The 20,877-nt window shown below is 38.7% G+C and overlaps 2 protein-coding genes across 9 annotated transcripts in view; both read left to right on the forward strand.

Annotated features, from left to right (window-relative positions):
* dennd5a (DENN/MADD domain containing 5A) overlaps nucleotides 1-14,759 on the forward strand; it is a 41,473-nt gene extending 26,714 nt beyond the window's left edge. For 2 of the 4 annotated variants that reach the window (XM_042406927.1, XM_042406937.1), the window contains 18 exons: nucleotides 320-535; nucleotides 641-875; nucleotides 1,284-1,367; nucleotides 2,411-2,561; nucleotides 2,671-2,764; nucleotides 4,243-4,374; nucleotides 4,900-5,052; nucleotides 5,148-5,235; nucleotides 5,337-5,424; nucleotides 8,570-8,698; nucleotides 9,136-9,257; nucleotides 9,369-9,514; nucleotides 10,445-10,563; nucleotides 10,659-10,840; nucleotides 11,178-11,260; nucleotides 11,864-11,987; nucleotides 12,088-12,256; nucleotides 13,214-14,759. In XM_042406927.1, the coding sequence (XP_042262861.1) occupies nucleotides 320-535; nucleotides 641-875; nucleotides 1,284-1,367; nucleotides 2,411-2,561; nucleotides 2,671-2,764; nucleotides 4,243-4,374; nucleotides 4,900-5,052; nucleotides 5,148-5,235; nucleotides 5,337-5,424; nucleotides 8,570-8,698; nucleotides 9,136-9,257; nucleotides 9,369-9,514; nucleotides 10,445-10,563; nucleotides 10,659-10,840; nucleotides 11,178-11,260; nucleotides 11,864-11,987; nucleotides 12,088-12,256; nucleotides 13,214-13,397 (2,499 nt within the window). In that variant the 3' untranslated portion in view covers nucleotides 13,398-14,759. The remainder of the gene's footprint in view (nucleotides 1-319; nucleotides 536-640; nucleotides 876-1,283; nucleotides 1,368-2,410; nucleotides 2,562-2,670; nucleotides 2,765-4,242; nucleotides 4,375-4,899; nucleotides 5,053-5,147; nucleotides 5,236-5,336; nucleotides 5,425-8,569; nucleotides 8,699-9,135; nucleotides 9,258-9,368; nucleotides 9,515-10,444; nucleotides 10,564-10,658; nucleotides 10,841-11,177; nucleotides 11,261-11,863; nucleotides 11,988-12,087; nucleotides 12,257-13,213) is intronic. The other 2 variants (XM_042406943.1, XM_042406953.1) reach the window with 1 other exon arrangement.
* An 886-nt stretch (nucleotides 14,760-15,645) lies between these two features.
* sinhcafl (SIN3-HDAC complex associated factor, like) lies at nucleotides 15,646-20,238 on the forward strand. 5 transcript variants are annotated; one of them, XM_042421456.1, is made up of 6 exons: nucleotides 15,646-15,748; nucleotides 16,812-16,966; nucleotides 17,693-17,792; nucleotides 17,883-17,997; nucleotides 18,891-19,044; nucleotides 19,145-20,238. In XM_042421456.1, exons 2-6 carry the CDS (start codon nucleotides 16,839-16,841, stop codon nucleotides 19,326-19,328), a joined length of 681 nt encoding a protein of 226 aa, XP_042277390.1. In that variant the 5' UTR covers nucleotides 15,646-15,748; nucleotides 16,812-16,838; the 3' UTR covers nucleotides 19,329-20,238. The 5 variants fall into 5 exon arrangements, with proteins under 5 accessions (XP_042277390.1, XP_042277422.1, XP_042277408.1 ...); XM_042421488.1 differs by having other exon boundaries at nucleotides 18,894-19,044; XM_042421474.1 differs by lacking the exon at nucleotides 15,646-15,748 and adding an exon at nucleotides 15,766-15,940.
* Nucleotides 20,239-20,877: the final 639 nt, after the last annotated feature.

A 20,877-nucleotide genomic window follows, 5' to 3' on the forward strand; every position in this document is an offset into this window, starting at 1 on the left:
TTGTTTTCTTATTCATACATACATACAGTGGTAGGCCTGTTCTGTGTTATTTTAACCCCCCAAATGTTGGCATCTGTACAGCTGACCCACTGACATGCTAAAAATAGAAGCTGTGTTTCAGTTTGCTTTCAGCCATAAATCAAAACACATGTCCTTGACTTCCTTTCCCATAACCTTGCTGCTTCATTAGCAGCCTATGATAACAGTCAGAAAAGATAACATGAATATATACACTGATCTGCTCCTTTTCTTTATCTAAACCTCTTTCTCAAAGCAGTTTCCCTCATTTCTATCTTTTCCTCATGTCCGTGCGCATCAGCTGGAGGTGAGAGAGGATGCCAGCAGCAATAAGGATGCGCGGGTTCAGTGTGACGAGGAGGAGCTGAAGATGCACCAGGTTAACATCCAGCTGCGTGAGGTCTTTGCCAACAGATTCACCCAGATGTTCGCGGACTACGAGGTGTTTGTCATCCAGCCGAGCCATGACAAGGAGTCCTGGTTCACCAACCGAGACCAGATGCAGAACTTTGATAAGGTGAAGTGTTATAGATAGAGATTGTATAGTGAAGAATATTGTTTTCTGTTAAATATGACATTGAATTCCACCCTTTTAAATGTGTTTGTATGTGTGTGCGTGCAGGCCTCCTTCCTATCTGATCAACCGGAACCCTACCTGCCTTTCCTGTCTCGTTTCCTGGAGACACAGATGTTTGCGTCCTTCATCGATAGTAAGATCCTCTGTCACGATGACGAGGAGAAGGAGCACACGCTGAGGGTGTTTGATGCCCGCGTGGATAAGATCCGCATGCTGAACGTCCGCACGCCCACTCTACGCACATCTATGTACCAGAAATGCACAAACATCGAAGAGGCGGGTAAGGAAAGACATTGGCCCTTAAAATCCTTGAAGGCTTTGTGAATTTCAGAAAAAGAATAAAAAACCTTAAAAATAGCTTTTAAAGCACCAAACATTGTACTTGAATGTATCAGTTTGCCTCAGCTCTCTGGACGTTGGTTGTTGCTTTCCACTGATAAGCCACAGGTTTTTTATTTTGAAAATTAACATCTTGACTCGAGACGGGTAAAAATTTGACCTCTGTCATGTTTAATTATGACCCTGTCTAAAGCCAAAACATTGCAATTTTGTGGATTTAATAAAAAGACCTTCAATCATCTAAATGACTGTGGGGATAAATTAGCTTTAGAAAATGAACTTTTGACATACTACATAGTGTTTGAAGTGTCTAATTAGCTCTGACTGGTAATTGCTGTCTTATTTGCAGACAACCTGCTTAAAAAGCGATATGAAAAAGCCGATTTTGTCGCTCCTGGACCTCATGACATTTGTCTCGAGAACGACAAGACTCGTAATATTTGCTCTCTATATCTTAAACATCTTTGGGTGGCAGCTCTCTGAATGTGTGTGCAATGCATTACGTGTGGTACGCTCACAGAGGATAGACGGACTTGTCTGCATAATAATTGTCCACTTTAATCCAGAACACACAATAATACTGTTAAATATAGAAAACCTGCTAGATTAGAAATACTATGAATGTGTTTTTAATGTATTACTATCAATTCAAGATACCTCTGTGAGATCCTTTGTGCGTTGCATACATGTCAGTTTTTCAAAGCTTGGTGAACATAATCTTTTTAATCTAAATGCACTATCACTGATCTTTTTAGTGGTGATCTGATAACTGGCAGCATGCAGGGAAATGTGTGATAATTATTTTCAGGAAATCAAATCTTTGTACCAGTGAATCACAGCTTCAGACAGTGTGAGAAACGTTTTCTTTCAGTCAGTCATTGTCCCGTTTTCTCTGCTTTGTGTCCTTACATGGACGACTTGATGTGATCTTTTAAAAGTCTATTGTGTTTCTCTAAACTCGCGGGTGCTTTTGTTAATATGTGTGGGTGGGTTGTTAAGCAGTTATCAGAGAATCACTGTCTAAAGCTGCATTCATGGATGATTCTGAACTGGTTCCTTTAGAGAAAAAAGAACTTTCTGGGTCTTTAATCTGTCACTTCTTTTGCTTCTGTGGGAGTTTGGGATGAAATGTTTTGTTCAGTTTGAACTTTGTCTCTTTATTCAATTGTCAGACATTTACTAAATGAAAAATTAGAGGTTCTTCATTATAAGTATCCTGTTTTCCCAACACAGCATATATATTCATGCATATTTATTTGACATGAGAATAAGTTATTTATCTGGGAAAATCAGAATGCATTTTATTGCCTCCTTAATATCATTTTTAAAATTCATCCTTCACCAATGATATATGTATAGTTGTCAAGTCTTGACAATGAAATCACTATGATTTGGACAAATTAAGACAATGAAACTGATGGATGCATCCTGTAACATCATCCCCAACTCTTGCGTCCATCCCACATCTTCTTATAGAAAAGGCCATTGAGATGAGAGTGGTAAAGATTGACCACACTGCCCTGCACCCCCACCTGCTGGACATGAAGATCGGTCAAGGACGCTACGAGCAAGGCTTCTTCCCCCGCTTGCAGTCTGACGTGCTCTCCACTGGGCCAACCAGCAACAAGTGAATATTTCACATGACCTTTTAACCTTTGTCCGTACTCGACTTGAGTCTGACTGCTGTGTTACGATGTTTCACGACACAGTTTATTAAGTGTTGTCTTGTGTTACAGATGGACCAAGAGGAGTGCTCCTGCCCAGTGGAGGAGGAGGGATCGACAGAAGCAGCACGCTGAGCACCTTTATTTAGACAACGACCAGAGAGAGGTGAGAGTCCCCCGCGTTCTCAGCTCATATTCATACATATCGACTGGCTCAGCTTTGTTGTGTCTTTTCATTTTTGCATGACCGTTTTCTCTCTTTGTTTTATTTTGACTTTGCTTTTATCATCTTGTTCACCCCTCCCCCCCTCACACTTTTGGTCACTTTCTTTCTTTCTCTCTCTTTGTCTGCCTGCCTCGCACTCACGCGCTCTCACACACTCTCAGCATGTAGAGTGTTTGTTTCCGGAGCTGCAGCTCCTGCTGTTTCTTGACTACTACTGGCTCTCGCAGTCCTTCAAGCCCTGTCTAAAGTCGGTGACTGTGGATGTGGTATGTGTTGGTAGTTTGTGAGGCTTTAGCTTTCATACTGGGATCACATGACCTGTCCACTCATGTGGTCTCTACCTTTAGCTCTTTACCCCCCTCTGCTTCCTCCACTACCAGCTGAGCTTTACCTGATAATCCATGTTATGTCAAGGCTGTGTCATGTTTTAGGTTATGACAGTTGGAACTCATAAACATGAAATGATGCAAACAAAGTTGATTGAAAATACAATTAAATTTATACATTTTCTCCAGAATTATTAACTTACTTTGTTAAAAACCTGAACAATTTTAGGCCTAATTTGATAAACATAATTACTGTTCATCACAGTTTGGTTGCTATTTGCTATTTAGCCAGCCAGTTTTCTGGTTTCAGTTAGTGCATCTGTTACACTAGAAAGTTAATTTAAAGTTAAAATAATTGAGCTTGGGAACAGTACTTAAACAACAATTGAAATTATTTTGTACATCTATTGCATATAAATCTTTTCAATAATTATGTTAACATGCTCACTCACTGACTAGCCACTGATTTTCAATGGCAGTACTACACAGGAAAGTAAAGACAACAAAGTAAAGAAAATGTTCAGCCGCGTTAGAGCCACCTGGAGCTCTAGACATTGGTTTTACTTTTATAAAATGTAGCAGATCTATCAATAAAGTTCTTTTTTTTGATAAACACAATTTTTGTGAGTTTCACCTCTCATATCGGTTATAAGTTCAATATCTGAAGGCTGAAGTCTAGATATTTCCAACAGGAATAGTATTGACAACACAATTTCTCAGTGCAAGAGATAAGAAACTGTGTAGCAAACATATTTTGTATATTTGACTCTATATAGTGAACACTGGCAAGACCTTTGAATCCCTTTTAGAGCAGAAAAATAAAAGATAAAGTAACCCATCATCAGACAACCTTCATTACCTTCATCATTAGTCGAACAAACTGTGGTTGAACTCTCTGTGGTATTCCCTTTCTGTTATTGAGTGAGGTCGGTTCTGTGGTTAGACAAACATTTGTAAGAAATTTTGAAGTAACCTCCACTAGTGACGTCAACCCACCGGTATTCTGAATTGATTTCTCTGACATAGAGGTTCTCGGTTTCCTTTTGTGGTTAGCTATTACGTGACTGAATTCTCTCTTGTGTCTTTTATCAGAAATATATCCAGGAAGCCAGGAACCTGGGCACCACCATCAGACAGCCCAAACTGTCAAACCTGTCACCTTCTGTCATCGCACAGACTAACTGGAAATTTGTTGAAGGATTGCTGAAGGAATGTAGGAACAAGGTTTGTGCATGAATGAGCTTTAGTTATTCAGTTTGATCTGTTTGCAGTGGCCAACTCGGTGCAGCATTATTGTAGTTGAGAAATGCTCACTGCATTTTGTATTCATATAGATATTATAGATATTTTGGTCTTTAAGCTGGTTTTATACAAAGTTACTTAATGGGAGTGCTGCTGCTATCTCAGCTAAGAAAGATATAATTAAAAACAAAAACATCAATTTGACAAACTATAGTTGAGGCTTAAATTATAGTCAGTTTGTGTGCAGTTAATTGGTTCACAGAAATGACAATAAAACAGTGGAACATTGCAAAACCAAACCAAGGCCTTGTGTTTAGCTAGATGAGTTTCTCTATAAATCATTTTTTCCACTACAAAGAGTTGAATATCAGGACATGGCTTGTTCTGAAATTAGCAAACAAAACATGAAATAAAAATTCAAAATTATTAGTTTGATTGCGGTATTGTATTAGAACTTCAAGTAACAACAGATTGTGTGTTTATGCTTATCTGTTTACTTCCCGGCAGACTAAGCGTATGCTAGTAGAGAAGATGGGTCGAGAGGCAGTGGAGTTGGGTCACGGAGAGGTCAGCATCACTGGTGTGGAGGAGAACACTCTGATTGCGAGTCTCTGTGACCTGCTGGAGAGGATCTGGAGCCACGGGCTGCAGGTTAAACAGGTCAGGAAGCCACTCTGCACCTAATTGAGTCCCAACAGCTGGTTGATAAACTCTCACAGTATTTAATGACCATAGGGTATGTTTTTTTCTTTCAGGGTAAATCTGCCTTGTGGTCTCACCTGCTGCACTACCAGGAGAGCAAAGAGAAGAAGAATGCGACTCCAGGTGGTTTGGGACCTCCAGGTACAGTTAATGTTAAAATCAGCTCATCTAATTAATAAATTGATGAACAAAATAGTGACTTTTGACCTAGAAAGTGCCTAATATCCTTCTTTCTACCCCAGGTTTCATCCATGATACCGAGCGACGCAAATCTGATGGTGGTGGATCAGCCATGCCCCCTCTTAAAGTCTCCCTGATCCAGGACATGAGGTGAGGAAGGATGGTTGTCATTTAGACATGAGCTAATGTTGATGTCATGAAGGAATGAAGGATAAAGTCCCTTTATTCCATCCAGTGCAGCTAAACTGTTTTAGAAATGTGTTACTGTACTGTCAGAGAAAAGTAAACTGGATTAATACTGCCCCCTTGTGGTGGACTGTCAAACAACACCTACTCAGAGTTCAAGCGTTCACAAGATAGACGTCCTCAATGGAAATCATGTATAAAACTGCCTTTTCCCCACATACAGAACAGAAACAACAACAATCAAACACAAATAGTACTTTCCAAGAGTTTCCCCTTCAGACTAAATGTCCAATTTGGGGTTTGTGACGTAATGTGTGTTTGTTTTTGGTCACTCATTCAGTCATTTGGTCAGAATACATTTATCTGACACTCCTGTCTCAGATAAATGTATGCAATGGTCTCTTTATTGGCTTCACTTTTGTAAATAAATAACATGCCTGATGCCACACAGTTAATTAGTTGTAGCGGCACTCTTTTCTGTTTTCCACATTTGCCACTATTGAGTTAAACTCTGACAGGAAATAAATCTTCAAAAAAACAGTAACTGCCTTGTTCCACAGACAGACTAGTTCATTCTTCTGCACCAAAGAGCTGTTAGGAATAAGTCATGAATAGATGCAATGCAGCATCCCAGTAAAAGAAACATTTTAAATACTACAAGATTATATGTCGCAACACATTTTCAAGCCCACTAATATTTCAGAAACACATAAAAATTTCACATAACAGTGCAGAAGGTTAAAATACTATATCACAACATTAATCCAGATATTGTTTTTTCTTATTATTATAAAATTAGTTCTTCAACAAAGCAAAAGCATCAACTGAAACTTCCAAAATGTCAGCTTTTGGTTGACATTTTTGTCAGACTATTGCATTGAACATCCAATAAAATCACTCCCTTACTTATTACTATTATCTCAGTTTTTTAAGTATTTTATGGGAAATTAGGGGAAAGAGAGAATGGATGAAATGAACCAGAGGTCCCCAGCAAATCGGACAGCATCCCAGACCTTAGGATGCCTCAATTAGCTCAATACTTTTTAGTTTTGTATATTTATATTCAAAGAACACAAAGCCTTTGAATGGAGGTGGGAGCTCCTGCGACACACCCACATGCTGTAACAGCTGTGTGTTTTTGATTTGCGTGTTTGTTCGTGTATATGATGGCAGCCATTGCTGTCATCACGTCTGCTGTGCACAGCCAGAGTTGAGGAGTCAGGATTTGTGTGGCGTGTGTAACAGCACGTTACTTCCAGCCTAATTACCAGACCCCCGCCAGCCTGGCTGAGAACAGAGGAGGGGTCAACTTGGGCCACAAACACACACGTCTACACTGCACTGCGCTGATAGGTAGAACCTCCTCCCCACCCATGTAAACGTCTGACGGCATGATCATAAACATACTCTGACACACAAGCTACCATCACCCACCCTTAATGAGTTTTAATAATTAATAGCATTATCTTAAAAGACAGTAGATGTTTATACCTAAAACGATGAGTATATGTTTGATTTTATCACATTTCTTAAAGCTTTTTTGAGATGATAACAATATCTTATATTGGTGATATCTGCTGTCTTTTCTGGGTCAGAGGTCACAGTAATATTGGTGCATACAGTGGATGTTTTCCTCTGTTGCCATGGAGATAACGAGCAGAGGAAACTGGGTTACCTAGTGTGAGTAGAGGGTGGAGACATGGAGGGGGGGATGGAAGGTGGAGGAGGAGACATGAAGAGCTCTCAGAGAGCAGACGAGCTTATGGCACAGGTGGAGTGGAAGGGAATGTGTCTGGACATCAGAGCATGATAGTGGCTCGGAGCGATGACACAGGAACTAGCTCACACACTCAGGGGGCCCGCTGCAGTAAAAATGCCATGACGGAGGCAGACTGAGACATCTTTCTGGCCACAACAACGAAGTAGATCATTCAGTTTATGCTGCAGAAATACAATAGAAGTAATAACTAAGTCAGATTTTTTAAATAACATTTTTAGTGCTGAAACAATCAGTCCATAAATTAGGTAACACTTAAAGTTAGTTAATAAATGGTTTATAACACACTATAATTTAGTAATGTATTTGTCAACACTCATAAGTGAAGGCTGATATATAAACAGTTGTGAGAATATAAAATGTCTTCATAGGAGAAGTTAGAATTGTTGACACTGTACATTAATAAACACTTAAAATTGTCCTTATACCTGCTTCTAACCACACTGTAGTGTGTTACAAAGCATTTATCAAATGTTTGTATACTAATTATAAGTATATAATTATAAGTTTAATTATAAATGCTAAATAGGAGACTTAAAGTAAAGTGTTACCATAAATCAATTAGTCGATTGACAGAAAATTAACTGCCACCAATTTTGATAATCTATTGATCATTTATCAAGTAAAAAATATCAAAAATTCACTGGTTGCAGCTTTTGAAATGTGTATAAATGGGTGTTATATCATATCAAACTAAATGTATTCGGGTTTTGGAGACGTGCGAACAAAACAATTTTAAGACATCGCTTTGTTATCGACAAATGAATCAATAAAGAAAATAAGCATTAAGAGCAGCCCTAAATGTTTGCTTGGTATCATTTATCAGTTTAGACAATAGACTCCTGTATTACAATATCTGGATGTATTCATATCACCATGGTGGTTCCACTTATCTAGTAAATGAAAGTGCATGGACACTATTTTTTCTGATTTTTCTTTTGTTGATTGGTTGGTTTAGCTGATAATCATGAAATGAAACAACTACATGAATATAAGCCTCAGTAGCTTTTAGCATTATCTGGTTCTCTAAGATGCATTCTGCAATTTTGTAATCTTTATTGTTTGTAAATAATGTCTATTCTAAGCATTTTCCTCGCAGTATAAGATCTGTGTGTATAAGTTTGCTGGTACTGTGTATGACCACTAAGAAGTTATCAATGCTGTAAATAGTTTGAGTGTACCTTCCATGATTTTATATTCAATCCATCCCCATCTCTGCCTTGTCTTGTTATTTTCACACAATAATAATGATTTAAAATATGATCATCGTTTTCTGTTTATGTGTAAGTTCTTCTCCTCTTCAGACTCCTGACCTTGTCATTTTATTTCCAGACACATTCAGAACATAAGTGAGATCAAGACCGACGTGGGTAAGGCCAGAGCTTGGGTTCGCCTCTCCATGGAGAAGAAGCTGCTTTCCAGACACCTGAAGCAGCTGCTGTCTGATCACGAGCTTACAAAGTGAGCAAAAAGAAACAGAAACGGGACAATTACAACCGTGAATCTTACATTTTAAAACATATCTCATTGTTTAATTTTCCCACCTCATATTTCGTTGACCTTCTTTCTGCGCTTGTGGAGGAATGTCTGTCTCATATGAAATTAAGATGACGTGTGATCTACTCATTTATAATACATTAACTCTTTTGAAATTGCAAAGCATCGTACTGTAGTCCACTGCCGCATCAATAATTCACAGCTTGCTCCATAATTGATATCTGGGTGATGAACTGGGTCAGTGGGATTTTTTTTGTCTGCTGTTGTTATGTCTTCTACTAAATACAAAGCAATACGTACTTTGTTACCCATCAATTGTTGAGACACTGTTGAGGAATGTTTTATCTGCTAGTCATCCCAATTTAATAACGGAAAGCATCTTTGTGTATTTTCATTTTTAGAAAACTTTACAAGCGATACGCCTTCCTGCGCTGTGATGACGAGAAAGAGCAGTTTCTCTACCATCTCCTGTCCTTCAATGCTGTGGACTACTTCTGTTTCACCAATGTCTTTACCACCATCAGTGAGTGCTACTTTGATGCCATACAAGCCTGATAACACCGCCAATTAAACTACCAGATCGGTGTTGATTGTTTGTGACTGACATGACATTTCTCTCCTCTCTGTCTCCCAGTGATCCCCTACCATGTGGTGGTTGTTCCCAGTAAGAAACTGGGAGGCTCCATGTTTACAGCCAACCCTTGGGTGTGTGTTTCTGGTGAGCTGGCTGAGACCGGGGTTCTGCAGGTCCCGAGGAATACTCTAGAGATCACTTTTGAGGTTTGTGTTACAACTTGGGTCTTATTTTTTTTTTATTTTTTTGTGATTAAAGTGATTATGGTCCGGGAATGTGGCAGTGTTGCCACAATGAAATCCAATAGGACAAGAAACATGAGTGGTTAGGATATCAGACATTTTGTAAACAAGCCAACAATTTAGGCAGATTATCTAAACCACTTTATTATGAGTTAAAACTGAAAAGCAAGCGGACCCAAAATGTCAGTAATAATCACTCATTGCACAGGATAACTGTGTGTAAGTACGATAGGTCTAAGTTGATCCTGTAAGTTTATCTGTAAACTGTGATGGATGTTTACAACGCACAGTTTGTATTGTAATTTTACTGTTTGCCTTTGTTTTGGCTTCCAAATAAGTTTGGTAAAGTAGGGGTTTGTTTCATGTCTCTTGCCCAGCTGGCGTTTAAAGGATAGGTTCACAATTCCTCAAGTCTGTCTTAAAACAACAGTCAGGTGCCAAAATGAATATTGAAACAGGTTTTGCTCACTGTAATCATTCCTCCTGTTCATGCTGACCATTGGAATATCCCCTTCAAATGTGCTTACAGTGGAAATGATGGGAAAGTCCTCGTTTTTAAAAAAAAAGCTTTCTGCAAAGTTTATCTGAAGATAATATGAAGCTTGAAAATTCCCTCTTTGTGTCTCGATGGACGGTGTTTTCCTGTTCAGCTGCAGTGAAAGGTTTTTAACAAAAAGAGTGAATTTGGCTGTAAGACTGTAACTTTGAAAGATATTGACTAGATTTGAGTAATTTGGGAGGCTGAAGCTTCATATTAGCTTCATATAAACTTTTAAACACATTATTGGCTGTGGATTTTGTCCCCCATCACTTACATTGAAAGTGCATTATGATCTTTTTTTGACTTGATTGTTTACTACCAGTATGATATTAACATGCTTCCCTCTCTTTCAGTGCCAGAACCTGGGCAAGCTGACCACGGTGCAGATGGGTCACGATAACACGGGGCTCTACGCAAAGTGGCTTGTAGAGTGTGTTATGGTCCGCAATGAGATCACGGGGCACACGTACAAGTAAGCAATACTGTACCTTTTGAGGAAAATGTGCCTAATATTGCTTTAAACAGATATTTCTTTAAAGAAAATGAACACAATGTGTTTGTGGGCAGGTTTCCGTGCGGCCGGTGGCTGGGGAAAGGCGTGGACGACGGCAGTCTGGAGAGGATCCTGGTAGGAGAGCTGATGACCCCCACCACAGAGAATGATGAACGAATGTGCCGCACACCCCCGATGCAGCAGTCCCCCGGGATGATGAGGAGGTTTGTTACCATCTCGCCAAACAGCAAGCCAAGTAAGTAACTTAGCTGCATAACCATAAATTACCTGGAGCTTATTCTAAATAATCCTGGTGTGGGTTTTCTAGCTGACAGGAAGCATTTGTTTCCTCTTGATTCTCCTTTTTACACTTCAATTAAAGATTCAACTGTTATCTAAAGAGCAGGAGACAACAGTGCCCCCCCTTTTTGTGATGCTTAAAGTCTTGTTCTTAATACCTTCACTAGTAAAAATTGATATACACAAATGATAAAACACAATGACAAATGGATAAAACGTGGATGGGGGATTTTTCTTCCATGTGACTGCTCGTATTGTCTTACAGCATCTTTTTTTCTTTTCTTCTCATCCAGAGTTAAACACAGGTCAGATCCAGGAGGGAGTGGGAGAGGCCATCAACGGGATTGTGAAGCACTTCCACAAACCGGAGAAGGAGGTGAGAGACGGCAGTCTAGACAGGCTCCAACATGCAGTTCTATTATTCATCACAAATGAAGAGAAGCAGCTTTCTGCTCTGGTGGTCGCTGAGCCCCTCAGTAGCTCAGTAACAGACCGTGTGGTGTAATTCAGATTTTTAAAATGTGTTGCTGTTGTTTTTTGGAAATGTACATCAATCTTGATCATTTTTTCTGGCCTAGAATGAAGCCTGTTTTTCCTTTTTATGTGGACACTAATATCAAATTAATAATTATTTCACATGAAGTGATAGTTGCAATTCAAAGGAGAAGCACATTGTAACTGAACCGTTGATTGCAGGTTTTAATAGTCATTCATTGTGTAGTCAAAGAACAAAGGATTTTTACAGGGAAATCCCCTTCACTGTTTCTCCACCTGTTAATATGACTGACACGAGTATGTAAGTTGTTGTGTTGGGTTGTGTCTTTGCACCTTAGTCCTCTTTCCCTGCATCATATTGACAAGTTAGGTTGGTATGTTAATGGGTTACTTGGTTAAAATGTTTATGAAAAATTGTTCCATTTAAATTCACTTTTGGAAGAAAATGTCAACATGAAAGGAATCCTGTTTGTCCTCTTCACAGAGAGGCAGTCTGACTCTTCTCCTCTGTGGGGAGTACGGACTCGTCTGGGCTCTGGAGCAAGTTTTCCAGCATGGTTTCAAATCACCCCGACTCTTTAAGAATGTCTTCATCTGGGACTTCTTGGGTAAAGACCATCAACAATTAAATTATATTCACATTTATACAAGTAGGTACTGAATTATAAAGTAAATAATGTGTCTCTTTATTAAATGATGCTTTTACAGAAAAGGCACAAGTGTACTTTGAAAGTGCGGAGCAGCGAGAGGTGGCTCCGGACGAAAACTGGCAAAGCAGAGTGCGCCACTTCTGCCGCTTCATGCGGGCCATCAACAACACGTCCAGGAACATTGGCAAAGATGGGAAGTTCCAGATGCTCGTCTGTCTGGGTGCAAGGTAGAAACACTCCTACTAACCTGATAAAACAGATAGATTTATATGCAGTGAACAACCTAAACATTTGTTGGGGATGATAAGGAAGATTTAGGGTTCTGAGGGTCTGGGATACAAAGCTGTCCTTCTCGCTGAAATGTCCTTGGCTAAAGTGCTGTTCTGTATCTGATACTGCATCATGACCTGCAGGGGTCAAGTGAACATGATCTCTCCTCTGAGGATTCTTGAAGTATCAGATATTTTAATTGTTTCCTTTAGCTCTGCTTCCCCGACGAAGACTCTATGTGCCTTTGCATTTCTTCCGTAGTGATCCGGTCATTTATCTGTTACAGACTGTTACTGTTCCTCTTTACACAACAGTAGTACAGGTACAATTAGTCAGTTCATAGATTAGCTGATGGACAGAAAATTAATCTGCAACAGCTTTGATTATTGATGAATTATTTAAGTAATTTATCAGGCAAAACATACCAAATATTTGCTCATTCCAGCTTCTCAATTGTGATTATTTGCTGCTTTTGACAGTTTTATATCACTGTAAATTGAATGAGTTTGAATGAGTTTGAGTTTTTAATGTTGGGTAGACAAAATAAGCTATTTGAAGATGTTACCTTGGACACTGTGAAGTGCATTTTTCATTCGTTTCTGACATTTTATAGACTAAACCATTGATCAGTGCAATTATTATTATTATTATATTATATTATGCAAGTTAAATCTATAAATAAAATGATTAGTTGCACCCTTACTTCATAATACACATTTTTATGATGCCTTTCTAGGTGAAGGGATTTTTTATTACAGTGTAATGTAGTTTGTCCATGAAACAAACTTTCCTGCCACCATGGTTTTAAATTATTCTTATTGGAAAAATGCAGCATGAGGTAATTACTATCAGTGGTGCTGCGTTCTTTAGTGTGATGTTGTGTTGACTCGTGTGTGTGTGTCTGTCTGCTTCAGGGACCATTTGCTACATCACTGGATCGCTCTGCTCGCAGACTGTCCAATCACTGCTCAGATGTACGAGGACACTGCACTGATCAAGGACCGCTCATTGGTAAACTCTCTGATCAGAGTACTACAGACTCTGCAAGAGTTCAACATCACCCTGGAGGCTTCGCTCGTCAAAGGTGTTGGTATCTAAACCAAACCAACCTCCCACCGGTTGTACCTGACCAGGAAGAGCACTGGGGACCACTTAAAAGATTAACTGAACCTTTTATATGCAGGAACAGACTTGAACAAAGGATATCTTCTGGCTTATATTACAGCTACTGTTACATTTGCCATATATTAAGTGCAATGAGCCTTTCAAGACATGTTGTTATTTTTATCCTCAATGATGTTGCCATTAAATGTTTCAAATATGTTTTCTATTATGAACCATGATTTTCACATTATTGACGATGACCTACATGTGCTATAATGTTTTATTGAAAGCTAAATATTTTCATTGTTACCGTGAACTGCTGACAATGGCTATATTTAAGGGAAAGCGGGGATCAAAACTGTTAATATATTTTCAGAGAAAAACAGTATTATTTTGTTAAATCAGTCAGGTTGCTTGCTCTGTCGTCAACTCAGATTTCCAATGTCATAATGCAGAGCTTAAAGCAAATGATGTAGAAGTATGCTTTATAAGTATGTGTATGACAGTAGGGAGGTGAAGTGTGGAAGGTGATTTACCTACATAGGAATAAAAAAGGCTGTTACATTAGAGCCTTTACCTGGGAAATGTACTCGTATGCAAATCTTTTACATGGAATACCTTCAGTGGAGAAAAGGTTCCTTCTTGCGTGATACTGAGACTGTGTGGCTTAAGCCTGTATCCAGTGACTGACAGTCGGATAAAAGAAAATACCCCAAGTTATTGGTTTTTGCTCCAGACACAAGTTCTCCGAGAGATGCTCGAGCCAGCTCTCTGTGCAAAGCGGTTCACAACGACAGCCTTCATGTAAATACCTCCAACCAGCCCTTTCCTCAACCACCATCCAAGCCCTTACACTATATCTGCCCTCCTCTCTGAACAAAAACAGTGTCTTTGTAGACTCCTCGTGATAAAGGATGAACTCCTGCTTGTCTGTTGCGGCCATGTGAAGAGCAAAAAGGACTGCTCCCCCCCCCGCGGCCCCCCCACCTGATTTTGTTGTCATGGTTCCTTGCTATGCAATATCCTCAAGAGAAAATGTCCCCCACCCCCCATACAAACTCTACATCGGGGTCTCTTGAGGTATTACTGGGCCCTCCTCCTACATTGAACTGAACTGTGCAGAACAAGAGATTTGATATGTGAAGGACTTCTTTTCTGTGCCAACAACGTCTGGAACGACTGTGTTGTACTCGTCTGTGTACGACCCACACATGAGCATCTTGGGAGATATATATTTTTGTTTTCCAATACTGTTGTACATTTATTGACATAGCTGTGTAATGTAGTGTTTACTAAGTGAGCAACAGTGTACAGTGTAAAAATATATTAAGAATAAAGCATCTGTAATGCGTTAAAGTGGATTTAATTGTATTAGTATTGAGTAGTTGTCAGTGGTAGAACTACTCAAGACTACTCACTACTTTGAGGTACTTGTACATTACTTGAATATGGAAATTTATCTGCAACAATTTGAATAATTTATTAATTGTTAAGTATAATTTTTAAAGCAAAAATGCTGAAAAATTATTTGGTTCCAGCTTCTCAAATCTGATTGAAATCTGATCTTGACTGAAACTTGTCTTCTATAAATGTTTTCACCATTTTAAGACAATTAATCGATAAAATAACGGGCAGTTTAATTGATAATGAAAATAATCTTAAATTGCACCTCTGATATAAATGACTTCAAACTACAACAGTCAAATGCTACTTATACATTAATGGATCAACAATAATCCAATATTATAATTTATGATGGAAGCATTTCTGTATTGAGTACTTTGATTTGGAAATTTTAAGTGCATTTTGCTGAAAATATTTTTGTACATTTGCTTTAGTAATATTTTTACTGCAGAACTTGTAGTCGAGTATTTCTACAGAGTGGAATTGCTACTTTTACTAAAGTAGTAAATGGATTCAAATACTAATCCTGCGCTACTGCTAGTAAAGATTTATATTCTCTGCTTTCTCAGCTGAGAAAATGTAAACAAACTCGTTCGCGCCATGTCAAGTAGCTGTTTTTCTTTAAAGCCTCACGCCAGATGGCTTATGGGACTTTGAGTTCAAAAGGAGGCCGTTAACCACTGTTACGCCACAGAGATCTCTCGCACGCTCACTACACCTCCCGTCATCCAGCTCTACTGAGGAGAACGCGAGCTGCACAGCGATTGGTTAACCCAGGTTCAAACCCAACGGCTGCACTCCTTATTTGGTCATTGTACGCTCAGCCGTTTCATTCCGGCTTTTTATGCAAATGATATTCTAATGAGCAGCTGTATGCAGTAGTAGTAAGAGCATGCGCAGTGTGTGAAAAGAATACGGCGAAGATTCAAAGTTTTTGTTCAGTAAGTACGCTGTTTTTTTCCCTCCCGTTTACAACTTTTATTTGTGAAATGTCGCTTGTTTGTTTTGTGTGACGAGTCTGGTCGTGATGTGGTGTAATCGTAACCTGACGTTTCCAGACGTTTGCGAGGTTCATGTACAAAGACTCGACAACCGGATAACGTGGAAGTGAACGGGAGCGTGGCGTGGTAATGGTAGCCAGCATGCTAACAGCTAACAACAATGAGCCATATTTGGCGCTCTAGCGGGCAAAAGTTTAAATTTAAAGGGAAGGATGTGTTCATAGCAAGTTTTCATATCATGTTAAAAATACTGACACCATAAATTAATTGTGCCAAGTTGATAATCGTGTGATAATTATCCACGCGTGTTGCACGTAATTCAGCGAATAGCCCGGTAGCTTTTTGTTTGTTCACTCCAGAAAGCCGCCGCTGCTGCCCGCTTTTTGTTCCGAGATCTCCCCGCAAACACTTAACTCAGCTGAGCAATGTCTAACATCAACTCTATTTAATGTCTCTGTGTTAGCAAATTGGCAAAGTTTCTAATTTATTGACCACCGTGAAGGAAAGTAAAACCGAGGTCAGTTAACGTTACTAAACCGCTGTGTCTGATTCATCCTAACGTTTACCGTGCGGTGTGTTTGACAGTTAAGCAATTTATCGGTTGCAGCTGCAACAAATATTACTTAACTGGTGCTAATTATTTGTTTCTTTACAATAAAACAAAGAGCAATGGGTTATATAGTTGAATTAAAGTCAGTATTGTGTATTTTTGAGTGTTTCTGTTCCCGCGATTTAGCGTTGGATACTCGGACGCTAAAGTTAACTTTGTTATGATTTTTGTAGTTGTTTTGTGCAATGTATGTAGGTTTGTTGAATGCACGTGTTTCTTTTGTTTAAATTAACGGGTTAAGAGACTGGTTTCTTGCATGTCTGTGTGTGTGTGTTTGCTTGTGGGGACCGCCCCCTTCTCAGTAGTAAAAGCACGGCTGTCTGCAGACATCCACGGTGGTCATCACGGGGACTGGGCTGAGACAATTACTGATCTTTGTTTTTACATTTTCAGGTTTTTTTGCTTTAACACTGACCGACTATGTTTGGCTTTCACAAGTCAAAGATCTACCGGAGTAACGACGGCTGTTGCATCTGCAAGACAAAGTCCTCAAGTTCACGCTTCACAGACAGCAGTCGATATGAAGAAACATTCAGGCTCTGTTTTGGGTAAAATATCATATTCATTTATTCATCTTGTCTATTTGTCTTGTTTCAGCTTGTGTCTGTGTGTGTGTGAGAGAGAAGAGAGATTGCATTCACTGCAAAAACTCCCTCACTTGAAACGGTACAACATTTTCTTTGAACTAGTGATATTTGATCATTACAAGCAAGAAAATCTGCCAGTGGGGTGACCTTCAAACTATTTTTGTTTTGTTTTGGTTTTTAGACTTTGATTTTAGACAGTTTGACTTCATATAAGAAATGAACTATCAGAAATTCAAGTTTAAGATGCTTAAAACTAGATTATTTGTCTTTAAAGTCACCTCAGTTTATGAGTCGTGGTGTGCATCTTCTCTGTTTGATATTTAATATCTTTAAACTCTTTAGGCGTGATCTGATTTTTGAAATAAGTTAAGTAATCTCGTCTTGTCATGATAGACAGTAGTGTGATAACAGTGCAATCCACTTTTCATACTTGCTGCTTGTCAGCTCGACCTGAAAAATAGACTGCATACCTTACTAAGACAATTTAAGTCCAGTTATCTTGAGTCTAATAACCTAAAGTGCATGTGGTGCCTGACAGGAGTATTTGTCTTTGATAACAAAAAAAAGTTCAATCATTCTAAAATAAGATAACTTTCTTGAATTTCCTTTTTTGCCGTGTTTAGGGTGTTAAACTTCAGCCATGATACTTTTCATGATGATTGATTGTGTGTGTCTCATTTATTTAAGGTTGTCAGAGGATCGTGTCGGAGACATTTGCAACGCCTGTGTGTTACTGGTGAAGAGGTGGAAGAAGCTGCCTCATGGCTCCAAGAAGAACTGGAACCATGTAAGACATGTTTGCTCTCTGCAGTGACGCGATAATCCTTTTTTCTTTAATTGCCATGTTAAGGCTTTAAATTGACTTGACCTGACACAGGTGGTGGATGCCAGAGCTGGACCGGGCTTCAAGGTGACAAAACCCAAGAAGATCAAGAACAGCGATGGAAAGAAGAAAAGCAAGCTAAAGAAGCTTCACAAGTTAAAGAGACAAAGTAGGTTGTTTAAAAATATCCTTAATGCAGCACTAACTATATGTGAGAGATATGTCTATTTTGAATAGATTTGAAACTAGTGAGACAAAGATTGACAAGGATTTGTTGGATTTCTCTGATTTGTCGTTGAAGTGTTGAGAGAAAAGTACGTGTTGTCATAGTTGGACAAATAACTGCAGTTTCACTTTGTCAGTCTTGGGTTTGGTGTGTTTTTCTGGTTAGTCTGTACTGACGGTTAGATTAAAAATTACTGTTTGAGCAGCATCTTGTGGTTCTCTGGGTTAGGACATGCACTGTGACTGTGGTGTCTAAGGTTTCACATTAAAGCTGAAACGATTAGATTAGTCAATTGTTAGAAACATAATTGGCAACAATTTTGATAAAGTTAATTTTTTGGCTTTTTTTTTTTTTTTAGGCAAAAATTAACAGATTCCAACTTTTATAATGTCAGTATTTGTTAATTTTCTTAGTCCTCTATGATAGTAAGCTGAGTATCTTTTTGGTTTTGTGCTGTTTATTGGACAAACAAGCAGTTTGAAGTTGCCATTTTGGGCTTTTGGAGACTGTGGTGACCATTTTTTCACATTTTTAAACCAAAAAAAAGTTTATTGATAAAATAATGGGCAGATGAATCGATAATGAGCATAAGTGGTAGTTGTTGCCCTAGTTTGAATCCAGGCTGTTTTTTGACCCACTTATTAAAAGCAAAACCTTTACCAAAATGTTAAAAACAGTGAATGAATGAGTGAATTCTCCATCTCATTGTCAGTTTTGTGTCCAGTGAATAGTTGATAGCTGAAAATGATTTGAGATTTACTCTTTACGATAGACGGCAGTTTACCAAATGTATCTGGTGACTGATGCGTTAAGTGTTTTTGTTTTTGTTTTCTAAGCAGACTCAGATGCTCACAGTACAACCTCCAGTGTGTCTCCTGCCCAGTCTCCCAGCTACAGCAACCAGTCAGATGACGGCTCAGACATCGAGTCCAAACAGAGACGCTCAACTCCGTCTATCTTCTCTTTCTTGGACCGTTCCTACTGGAAAAGGTAAGCAATCTGAACTGATTAGACCACATGACAGGACAAATTTAACTGTTTTATCATTTGTCAAATAACTCAAAACTTTCATCTTTTTTCTTTTCTGTAGGCAAAAGGTGTGCTGCGGGATTGTCTACAAGGGGCGATTCGGAGAGGTGATCATCGATCCTCGACTTTTCAAGCCCTGCTGCAGTTCCAAAAAACAGAAGACACTGGTGTCAACGCAAGTGGCCACACACCTTCCAGACACACTTCCTCCACAACTCCCCGAAGACATGAAAGAAACCTGGTGATTGCTTTTGTTGAATCCCCCTGTAGGGTTATCCATGGCATCCACCTGGATTTGTCTCCAGTGGCAGACTCCCTATTCCCCCCCCCCCCCCCCCCATTAGATCAATTAGTTAGATGTTTCTTTTCTACGTAATATTCCTTTTTTTTATATGGGTATTTTTTTAAACTTTTGTATAGAGTTGATTTTTCTTTTTTTTTCTTTTTTTTTTTTTTTACAGAAAGCAAAAAGGAAAAAAAAAATCTTACGGGCATTAGTGTTATTTATAGGATGAGGAGGCAAATTCTGTTGAGGCTCCGTTTCTGATTCTGAGTTGTTTTTTGTATTAAGTGATCAACGTTATGTAAATATTTTGTCACTTTCATACATATCAAGACTGTTCTATTTTTTCATATTTTGTCAAATTGTAAGTGTGCATATGAAAGACACCAGCTATTTCTAATACCAGCTTTTTTGTGTGTGTGTTGCTGCAATGTTTTGTCCTTTTTTTTTTTGTTTGCTCCATATGTGCAAAAGCGTGATATGTAGGATTTTTTATTTTGTTTTCTTAGTACACAAGGGGCTGTTGGTGACACCAGGGATCATTAGTCCAACTGTCCTCTATGAATTTAATGAGCTTTTAATGTGTATATTAGATGCCAATGCATAATCTCTTGCGTTTTCACGGATTAAGCATGCCACACATTTGAAACACTCCATTATAATTTCAGCAGTCTGAGCACATTGACATCGAATAGATGTGGTTAGACCATGCATGCAGTACGTTCCTCTGCCTTTTTGGAATAACAGAAATGATGTATTTATTTCATTTGTACAGCCTCCAATGAAATGACAATGCATGTTGTAAAGCAAATGTTTGTTTTTAAAAAAAAATAGATCTTGTAAATACAATGTTTGGCTCTTGGTCCATCCAAACCTTTTTAAATTACAGGAATGGCAAACCACTACTAACGCAATGTTTCTGAAAGGTGCTGAAAATGTACTCTTTTCTTTTTCTTTTTTTTTTTTTTACGCTAAACCAGTGTATATCTGTATTCACCAACTTTTACCAAAATTTTTACATCTCATTTTCTCAAACACGTTTCTCTAAAATGCCTGCAAAGCTTTAGCCTGTGCTTTTTAAGTTTGCACAGAAATGTGTGCAAACTGCAGGGAAAGGTAGAGGCTTTGTTGCAGCATCAGTGTCTCTGTGAGCTGTTAATATTCCTTTGCTGTTTGATTGCTAATGGTGTGCATAGCTGAGGACTTATTTGTGGTCAAAGAACAGCATACAGGAAACACATGATCTCCGTTTTTTTTTTTCTTTAAAAAAAATATTGGTGAAAATGTGTTTTGATTGTCATTGCTGTGATTTATGTTCAGAATCAATTGTCAAAGTTCAAACTATGCAGACATTGTGAATGTGCGAAGTGCTCTGGGGCCATCTTATCACTTAGTGCTGTTATAGCGTCAAGTGATGGATCCTGATTCAACCAAATTGGCTTGTAAAAAGCATCCATTATTTCAGCAATAATTTTTACATTTTTTCAGTCACAATTCATTATTGTCTGAAG

Source organism: Thunnus maccoyii, chromosome 1 (assembly GCF_910596095.1).
Source record: "Thunnus maccoyii chromosome 1, fThuMac1.1, whole genome shotgun sequence".
NCBI lineage: Eukaryota > Metazoa > Chordata > Actinopteri > Scombriformes > Scombridae > Thunnus > Thunnus maccoyii.